The sequence below is a fragment of the Erythranthe guttata genome, chromosome 13, assembly GCF_056151865.1.
Source record: "Erythranthe guttata isolate IM_541 chromosome 13, IM_541, whole genome shotgun sequence".
NCBI lineage: Eukaryota > Viridiplantae > Streptophyta > Magnoliopsida > Lamiales > Phrymaceae > Erythranthe > Erythranthe guttata.
Window position 1 is genome coordinate 3440351 of NC_142545.1, and position 10203 is coordinate 3450553.

Below are 10203 nucleotides of genomic sequence, written 5' to 3' on the forward strand. Positions count from 1 at the left end.
TTAGCCACTTTCGTCTTCCAGATCATCCATCAGCTTCCTCAGATTTTGAAAGGGAAACAACCTTAGAGGTTTAGTAAAGATGTCCGCGAGCTGCTCCTCGCTTCTGCAGAATTCCAATTCAATTGTTCCATCACTGTAGAGATCTCCCAAATTAGGGGTGGTAAACGAGCCGAGCCGGCTCGTGAGCTCGACGAACCGGCTCGTAAAAAGCTCGAACTCGGACTCGAGGTTTTCGAGCTCGAGCTCGAGCTTTCTGACGAGCCGAGCTCGAGCCCGATTTTAGTTGTTCATCAGCTCGCGAGCCGGCTCGCGAGCCGGATTTATTAATATATATATATATATATATATTTTTTTTTTTTTTATATGTTATTTTTATTTAAAAATGTATAATAATATAAAATATTATAGAAATAAATACAAATATTAAAAAAATATATAATCACAATTTTGTGTTTATTTTGTAATTTTTTAAAATATTTTTTTAATAAAATAATATTTAAAAAAAGAAAAAAAAAAAAAAAAAAAGGGATTGGGCTCGAGCTCGAGCTCGAGCTCGACAAAATTAACACGAGCTCGAGCTCGAGCCAGAAAAAAGAAGAACTCGACGAGCTCGAGCTCGAGCTCGAGCTCGAGCTCGAGCCAGCCAAAAGAGGCGAGCTCGGCTCGAGCTCGGCTCGTTCACACCCCTATCCAAAATAATAATACTTCACTTCGATGTGCTTGCTTCTTCCATGTAGAACGGGATTCTTCGATAATATGATGGCTGAATTGTTATCACAGAAAACCGTGGTAGCTTCTCCTTGCTTGAACTGAAGTACTTCAAGAATTCTTCTCAACCAAATAGCTTGACAAGCACAAGCTGTAGCACCAACAAATTCAGCTTCGGTACTCGACAAAGTAACAATTGGCTGTTTTTTAGAAGACCACGATACAACCCCTGTACCCAGCATAAAAATGTTACCCGAAGTGCTCTTCCTATCATCTTGATCTCCTGCATAATCGCTGTCAGTAAAACCAAGCAAATTCGACTCTGCACCTCTCTTGTAGAATAATCCAAACTCCTTGGTGCCTTGCAAGTAACGAAGAATTCTCTTGGCCGCTAACATATGCATCTTAGTTGGATTCTCCATGTATCTACTTATGAGGCTCACTGAGTACATAATATCCGGTCTTGTAGCAGTTAAATACATTAAACTGCCAACAATTTACTTGTAAAGTGTTCTCTCCACCTTCTTTCCTTCAGGATCTTTGTTTAGCTTCAAGCCAAACTCAATTGGAGTACCCACGGGATTGCAATCCTTCATCCGAAACCTATCCAACATATCTCGCACATATTTCTTCTGAGATATAAAAACTCCACTATCACATTGCACTACATCTATGCCAAGAAAATAATGCATCTTACCAAGATCAGACATTTCAAACTCATCCATCATAGATTTTTTGAATTCTTTAAACATGATATCACAATTACCAGTAAATATGAGATCATCGACATACAAGCAGACAATGAGCATTTCTCCTTTTTCTCCAACTTTAACAAATAAAGTATGCGCGTTAGGACATTTTTGAAAATCAGCCTTTAGAAAATAAGCCTCAATGCGACTATACCAAGCTCGTGGAGCTTGTTTAAGTCCATAAAGAGCTTTTTTTAATCGATAGACTTTATGATCATTATTAACCATAACATAACCAGGGGGTTGATCGACAAATACCTTCTCCTTCAAGTTTCCGTGCAAAAATGCCGATTTGACATCAAGCTGAAATATAGGCCAAGAGTTTTGCGCCGCTAATGCAATCACCATTCTGATCGTGTCATGCCTTGCAACTGGAGCAAACACCTCTGCGTAATCAACTCAATATTCTTGCTTGTATCCCTTAGCAACCAATCGCGCCTTAAGTTTGTCCACCTCACCATTTTCTTTGAGCTTCATCTTAAAAACCCATTTTACACCAATGGTTTTCTGCCCTTCTGGAAGATCAGTCAACTCCCACGTACCGTTCCTTTCGATAGCTTCAATTTCGGCATCCATTGCTTGCTGCCATTTTGTTTTTTGATGGCACTTTCAAAGGTTGTTGGATCACAATCTGCAAATTATGCAAAATGAGTAATTGCATCATCATCTGTATCAAATCCCGTTACCCCATAATCTTCCATCCATGCAGGCCTTCTCCGAATTCGCCGACGAGAATCGGCATTGGAACTACTCTCTTCTTCTGGTGAGATTTCAGCAGCTACAGGAGTATCGTTTCCTAAATTCTCGAGCATCGGTGATGTTTCTTCAACATCATTATCACGTAGAACTTGAGTAGGCTGCTGCCTATCCCAATCCCATGTCCTTTCTTCATCAAAGAGTACATCTCGGCTGATTACAATCTTCTTTGTCGTTGGATTGAAAAATTTGTACGCCTTTGATGTTTCACTAACGCCTAGAAAGACACACTTCTCACCTTTATCATCAAGCTTATTTCTCTTCTCATCTGGGACATGCGCATATGCAATGCAACCGAAAATTCGGAAATGATCAACACACGGTTTCCTTCTACTCCAGGCCTCCTCCGGTGTCACATCTCGAGCCGCAAAAGTAGGGCTTCTATTCAAGATATGAACGCTCCAATTTATAGCTTCGGGCCAAAAATGTTTCGAAATCGTTCCTTTTGCCAGCAAGCTTCGAACCATATTTAGGATAGTTCTGTTTTTCCTCTCCGATACGCCATATTGTTGTGGTGTGTAAGCAGTTGTGAGCTCTCTTCTAATGCCTCGAGCTTCACAAAAAACACCAAAGTCTGTAGAGCAATACTCACCACCACGATCGGTTCGAAGAGTTTTGATCGTTTCTCCCGTCTCAGTTTCAAGCCGAGACTTAAAGATTTTAAATGCACTAAAAGCTTCATATTTTTCCTGTAAAAAGTAAACCCAAGTTTTTCGGGAAAAATCGTTAATGAAGGTAATTAAGTATTTTTTACCTCCATTCGAAATTGGTTTCAACGGCCCACAAATATCAGAATGAACCAACTCCAAAATTCCATTCGCTCTCCATGACTTTCCTTTAGGAAATTGGGAACGTTGTTGTTTGAAAACAATGCATTCTTCACAAATTTGAGAAGGAGCTGAGATTTGGGGAAGACCGGTTACCATATTCTTTTGTCGAAGATTTTTTAATCCCCCAAAACTCAAGTGGCCATATCGAAAGTGCCACAACCAAGAAAGATCTTTCACTTCGACCATCAAGCAGGTGTGAAGAGTCTCAATCTTGAAAGGGAATATCCTGTTTGAACTCATTTGAACAATAGCAATAGCTCCTCTCGTTGGATCATAAATTTCGCAAGCACCATTCTGAATAGTAATAACATAACCCTTTTCTTGCAATTGACCGGCACTTAACAAATTATTTATCAAGTCTGGAACATACAAGACATTAGAGATTGTTTCCACATAACCATTCTTGGTTCGTATATTCACATCACCTTTTCCCATCACATTCACAGCAGAGAAATCTCCAAAACTAACAGTAGAATGAAAACCTTCATTTAAACGAGTAAAATAAGACTTACTTCCACTCATGTGGTTGCTGCAGCCCGTATCCACATACCAAACACTCGGCTCCGGTTCTTTTTCACTTTGAACCGCCATTAACAAAGTTTCTCCTTCCTTGTTTTCAACAAAATTCGACTTCTCTTCCTTGTCAATAGGCAGCCTGGTATAACATTCCGAGCGATAATGACCAAATTTATGACATCTAAAGCACTCGACTTTAGACTTGTCACCGTCTCGGCCGTTTCCTTTACTGTGAAACTGGTCATTGTTTGCTCTAACGTTCATATTACCTCTACCGCCTCGATCTCCTCTTTCTCCTCCATATCTACCACCTCGATCTCCCATTCCTCTACCTCTACCCCTTCCTCTATAACTAGAGAAATGAGTATTAGTAGAAGCCTTTAGGGCCTGCTCCTCTACTGTTGAATCTCGGTTCATCTTTTGTTCATGGACCAACATTGAACTTTGCAATTCATCGAGAGAAAGTGCATCTATGTCCTTTGATTCTTCAATGGAACATACAACATAATCATATTTTGGTGTTAGGGAACGCAATATCTTCTCCACGATAGTGACATCTCCCATCTTCTCGCCATGGAAACGCATTTTGTTGCTGATCTCCATAGTTCTTGCACAATAGCTAGTGACTGATTCTCCATCTTTAATCTGGAGTGTTTCAAAATCCCTTCTCAAGGCTTGAAGCTGTGCACGCTTCACCCTCGTCGAGCCTTCATATTTCTTCTTCATGGAATCCCAAATATCTTTGGAAGTTTATTTGCAAAGAATAGTTTCCAAGATGGGACGATCAATCGCCTGAAAGAGATAATTTTTCGCCTTTAAATCTTTCAGCCGTCTCGCTTCCAAGTCTGTTTTTTCACCTTTCGTCAAAGTTTCGACATTTCAGGTTCTCCAACACCAGTTTCTACGATTGGCCAATACTCTTTGGATCGCAGAAAATTCTCCATCAACATGCTCCAGTGGTCGTAATGACCGTCAAAGTGTGGAATGGATGATAAAGCTACAGCTTTATCTCACGTATTTTCTCTTTTTATGTTTCCCTCACCTTATTTTTCTCTCTTTTTGTTTCAATCACCTTTCTTTTCTCTCTTTCTGTTGGAACAACTCTCACTCAAATTTTTTTTATTGTTTTTTATTTTAGGACCTCACCCGATGATACCACTGATAAAAAATAAAGATGATAATAATAATGAAAAACAAAGAGATGAAGGGAACTACTGTAATATATTAAACACTTCAATGGAAATAGCCTTTATATAGGCATACACAAAACATAAAATAAGGACCCACTAACCCACTTAATAATCCACTAAAACACTAACATCATGAACTAAATTACTGACCCACTAACATAATTTAAACTACCCACTAATACGTAATTAAATAAACTACTCACTAATACGGTAGCTAACAATATGAACCACATTCAAGTTCTCGAACCTGTGGCGGTGAATGGCGTAAGAAAAGGAGGAGGTGGCGGTGGCGGCGGAAGTAATCGTAGCGATGCCGGATTAAGAAGAATCGCCCTCTTTTGGCGTGGTATTTTACTATGGTGGCGGCGCCGGCGGAAGTAATCAGAGCGATGCCGGAATAAGAAGAATAGCCATCTTTTTATCGATTCTCTGCTGAGCGCGGGAAGTAAGCGTGCGTCTTGTCACGCCCGCTAGTTTTGGCCCAACCCCTTGCCAGTTTCCCTTGGGTTGGGAGGTTAAGAAGCCCAAGATTTAGCCCAAATAGGGTTAGGCCCAAGTTGACCCAAATGTATAAAGGAGTAGAGATTCTTGGAGGATTCTAGAAAATATTCTAGAACCCTCCCTTGTAGATATTTTTGTAGGAATTCTTTGGAGGGTTCTAGTGAACCACTCCCAACAGTTAGATCAAATAGATCTCCACCGTCCATTAAGAAGGTGGTCTAGTATAAATAGAGGTAGGGTCCTCATTTGTAACCATCCAAGAAATCCAACAAGCACTTAAGCAATAAAAGTATTTTCCTACAAACTCTCTTATCTTCTTAAGTTCTTCCTTCGTTTCCATCACTTAGCATTCGCAACATGTTCGGGAGAGGCTGACTTAGCTATCGCGAGTGACTTAGCTATGTACGGCTTAATTATCATGAGCTAATTAAGCCGAACATATATCCCGACCATTAAATAGTAAGCTCAAAACACAACAAAGACAAACAAGTGAAATAAACTTTGAAAAGCACATAGATATGATGAAAATAAAGTGGTTGTTTCAATTTGAAGTTCTTTTCATTTGTTTAGAAACGAAAAAAAATTCCAAGGATAATAAACTAATAATATCTATTATTCTTACCATGATTGTCTTCCTTCAGCAGTAAATCCAATCCAAAACAGATATTTTCAATTTCCGTACTGCTTCCTTCATTTTCAGCGCCTCCATCTTCCGTATTACGTCGTCTATGGCGGGACGGTTCTCTGCTTTATCACTTGTGCACGCAGCTGCCAAGTCACTAACCTCCCATGCATCCTCGTCATTGCATCCACATCCAATGAACTTCTTGTTGACGACGTGTTGATTATCTCTCATTTGACGAGCCGCGGTAATAACAATGTGATAGGATTTTCCTTCTTCGTTCAACGCATTTTTTTGCTTTCGTTTTTTTTTCCAGTTAACTTCTTATCGATAATTTTTACCTTTTTTCAAAACTGTTGTGTTGTAGTCTATAGTTCCAGCCTTGCTGCAGTCCATGACCATTTGCAATAAAATGACCCCGAAGCTGTATATATCAACTTTATTCGATACTTTGTTTCCTGTTTAAGACAAATTTTTAGTAACAATAATAAATAAATAAAGTTAGACACACTACTACAATATACATTTATTGGGACACTTAGTTTGGGATACTATTTTGTAAGTGGCTCAAGAAAATAATATTTGCATACTTTTTGTTATTCACTCAACATAACTTGAAGAGACACTTTTATATTTTATATCCAGTTTGAAACTAAATGGAATATGATATCACCAAGAAATATTCAGTACACTTAATATGACTTTTTGTTGTAACGACATGTGTGTATTGTGTAACACATTTTAATATTAGTTATAAATTAATAAGGGCAATGATTATAAATAACGGCACTTATTTACCAGTAGAGGAAGAAAATAGTTCAGCTGCAGCATGGGAATGGTTGGCAGCCGGTAGGTACTCTCGCGTTTTCTTTGCCGACCCAAAGTCGCACAAGAAAACGGAAAAATCCTTGAAAATGTCCCAAAATTACTGAAAGTATATATTTGCGTGCATACAACGTATATGGAATTAACTAATGTTTTGGAAAATACCATAGCTATAAGGAGATTATCCGGCTTTATATCGGCAAGAATATACTTTTCCTCTCCTAATGCTCGGATTGCATATGCAACTTGAGTCAATATGTGTAGAGTTTCATGGCAATTCAAATTCGAAACTGATACAAAGTATAAAATGTGAAAATTGGATAAACACAAAAACCGACAAGAAAATCGGTATCAACCACTGTTTACCTTCAATTACTTGCTGCAACGTATATGGAACATAATTCATCACTATGTAAAAATGAGTGCTCCAGCAGAATCCTAATGGTTCTACAATGTTCGAATAGCATCCCAGATCAGAATATGCTTGTCTCTCGTTCTGGACAAAAAAAATAAAAAAGACACAGTTAAAATTATTTACAAGTATTAAAATATAGCTAGTAATACAAAATGAATGGATAATTAAAACCTCAGCCAGATCTGCATGTTCAGCTTCGTATTTTTTTACAGCAACCTCTTTTGTATCCCAATTTCCTTTGTAGACAGATGCAAATGATCCAGAACCACATTCTTCCAAGGGTGTGATAATTTGAATGATTTCGTCGTAGCTGAAATCAGTTAGGACCTGTAAATCAAATTTTTTTATAGATTATTAGCAAATAAAATACATTCAAAACATAGAAAAATGTATTTGTGTAAAAATATTACAGGTTTTGGTCTTCTCGGGGTTTTCAAGTTTGATGAACCGGAAGCTGCAAGAGAACTCTTGTCTCTAGACTTGTCATTATTCGGCATTGAATCTATTTTTTTCGACTTAGGCGCCATAACCTGGAGTAACATTCGAAATACTAGACTTATTAATGCTTTCAAATTGTTCAATATAGAAGTAATCATTCATCACGCATCTTCGATGATAACAAATAACAAAAACGAGATTAATCATAATATCATATTTTTTAGCCGAAGAAAAAAGAACATGTGGGCAACACATATGGGTAGTGAAACAAATGCAAGAAATATAACCAAATACTCTGTCAAAGTTTTCAAATAATTTTTTTTAACTATTGTTAAAAGTCTATGATTATGCTACAATTACGAGCCTATACCGAACATGAATACATCTATTATGCTACAATAACGAGCCTGTACCGAACAGAATTGACTCTTTAGTTTCAACCACAGTTAGTCGAAATGAGATTATCTTAACAATGTAGATGTGAAGCCCAATTCTAGTACATGTACTGACTAGTTAAGATATTCATGAAACAGGTAAAATTCATGGCCCATTTGACAATTTTGTCAATAAAAAAAGACTACTGTCCTAAAGAAACTTTCAAATAGGAAGATGGTCAGTACATGTACTAGAAATTTCCAAACTGCCGGTGTCAATAAACACAGACTACTTGCACATATTCACGCTCACACACACTAGCTCCTACACAATTAAAAAATTATTTCCAACACTGCATGGAAGCCGAACTGATGGGCGCAAATATGAATGTTTATCACTATTTACATGGACAGAATATGACAAATAGGTGCTGTCCTGAGATATTATACATATGAGGTTATGCAGGGGCGTACCCACGCCTAAAGCTGGGGTGGCCCCCGCCCCCCCAAGAATTTTTTTTTAAGCTGTTTTTTTTTTTTTTTTTTTTTTTGGGTATTTATGTATTAGTTTATACACTTTCGCCCCCCCAAACTTTTAATTTTGTACATTTTAGTCCCTAAAAACAAAAAAAAAAAATTCTCTCTTAATTTACCCCTATATTTCCGCCCCCCCAAGAAAACACCCCTGGGTCCGCCCCTGAGGTTATGGCACTTCATGGTGTATTACACTCAGAAATTCAGATATGTTATAACTTGTCACTTGTGCTTTTATCTCCTGTTATAAACTCCGAAAACGGTGTCTGAAAATTGCATCGAAAAGAGAAACAGAAACGACTAAAACGTAAAGAACATAGAGCAATTAGATACAACACCGGGCTGCTGAATTAGCTGATATTTTGTTATTTCTCTTGTTTGTTAAATTCCCACAGGCACCATACAACCTCCGAATCGTGTTCAGAAACGAGATCCGTGAAGTATCGACGGACGCTGCAGAGGCAATCCGTTGTCTAGGAAAAGACATACGCAACATGCAAAGAACCCTCAAAATATCTGTCCTAAAAAAGTTCACACCTCAACCGAAACACTCCAACGAGCAATGGACATGTACTCGTACCTACTCACCTCGTCCACCAATCACGAGCCGCCACATAAGCTACCACTGTCCCACGCACTGTCTTCCGACCTCGATAAGAAACTTCTAGAACAAAACCCTGACCCTCCGTTATTATTACAAGAAGAATATTCCTATCACGAGACAATGAGGAAGCAGTCGAAGAGGCTGCATTCGTGGCCTTCGAGAGAAGTGGATGCATTTTGAAGAGGGGGGTTTAGGGTTTAGTTCACTTCGATGTGCTTGCTTCTTCCATATAGAACGGGATTCTTCGATAACTTGATCGCTGAATTGTTATCACAGAAAACCGTGGTAGCTTCTCCTTGCTTGAACTGAAGTACTTCAAGAATTCTTTTCAACCAAATAGCTTGACAAGCACAAGCTGTAGAAGCAACAAATTTAGCTTCGGTACTCGACAAAGTAACAATTGGCTGTTTTTTAGAAGACCACGAAACAGCCCCTGTACCCAACATAAAAATGTAACCCGAAGTGCTCTTCCTATCATCTTGATCTCCTGCATAATCGCTGTCAGTAAAACCAAGCAAATTCGACTCTCCACCTCTCTTGTAGAATAATCCAAACTCCTTGGTGCCTTGCAAGTAACGAAGAATTCTCTTGGCCGCTAACATATGCATCTTAGTTGGATTCTCCATGTATCTACTTATGAGGCTCACTGAGTACATAATATCCGGTCTTGTAGCAGTTAAATACATTAAACTGCCAACAATTTGCTTGTAAAGTGTGCTCTCCACCTTCTTTCCTTCAGGATCTTTGTTTAGCTTCGAGCCAAACTCAATTGGAGTACCCACGGGATTGCAATCCTTCATCCGAAACCTATCCAACATATCTCGCACATATTTCTTCTGAGATATAAAAACTCCACTATCACATTGCACTATCTCTATGCCAAGAAAATAATGCATCTTACCAAGATGAGACATTTCAAACTCATCCATCATAGATTTTTTGAATTCTTTAAACATGATATCACAATTACCAGTAAATATGAGATCATCGACATACAAGCAGACAATGAGCATTTCTCTTTTTTCTCCAACTTTAACAAATAAAGTATGCTCGTTAGGACATTTTTGGAAATCAGCCTTTAGTATAAGCCTCAATGCGACTATACCAAGCTCGTGGAGCTTGTTTAAGTCCATAAAGAGCT

The 10203-nt window shown here is 38.4% G+C and overlaps 1 protein-coding gene and 1 pseudogene across 1 annotated transcript; both read right to left on the reverse strand.

The window, feature by feature from the left end:
• Positions 1–1130, reverse strand: LOC148765684 (secreted RxLR effector protein 161 pseudogene; annotated as a pseudogene).
• Positions 1131–5887: 4757 nt separating this feature from the next.
• On the reverse strand, positions 5888–7639 carry LOC105952604 (proline-rich receptor-like protein kinase PERK8). Its single transcript, XM_088812298.1, has 7 exons — positions 7523–7639; positions 7284–7439; positions 7064–7193; positions 6863–6987; positions 6671–6779; positions 6214–6330; positions 5888–6099 (listed from the first exon to the last, which is right to left on the reverse strand). The coding sequence occupies exons 1-7, from the start codon at positions 7637–7639 to the stop codon at positions 5888–5890; spliced, it is 966 nt and encodes a 321-aa protein (XP_088668424.1).
• Between the last annotated feature and the right edge of the window lie 2564 nt (positions 7640–10203).

Coding starts and splice junctions, on each gene's coding strand:
- LOC105952604 (XM_088812298.1), bottom strand. CDS start 7,639: ATGGCGCCTAAGTCGAAAAAAATAGATTCAATGCCGAATAATGACAAG. Junction 7,194..7,283: donor AACATGCAGATCTGGCTGAG/GTTTTAATTATC, acceptor TTTTTTGTCCAG/AACGAGAGACAAGCATATTC. Junction 6,988..7,063: donor GTTGCAGCAAGTAATTGAAG/GTAAACAGTGGT, acceptor ACTTTGTATCAG/TTTCGAATTTGAATTGCCAT.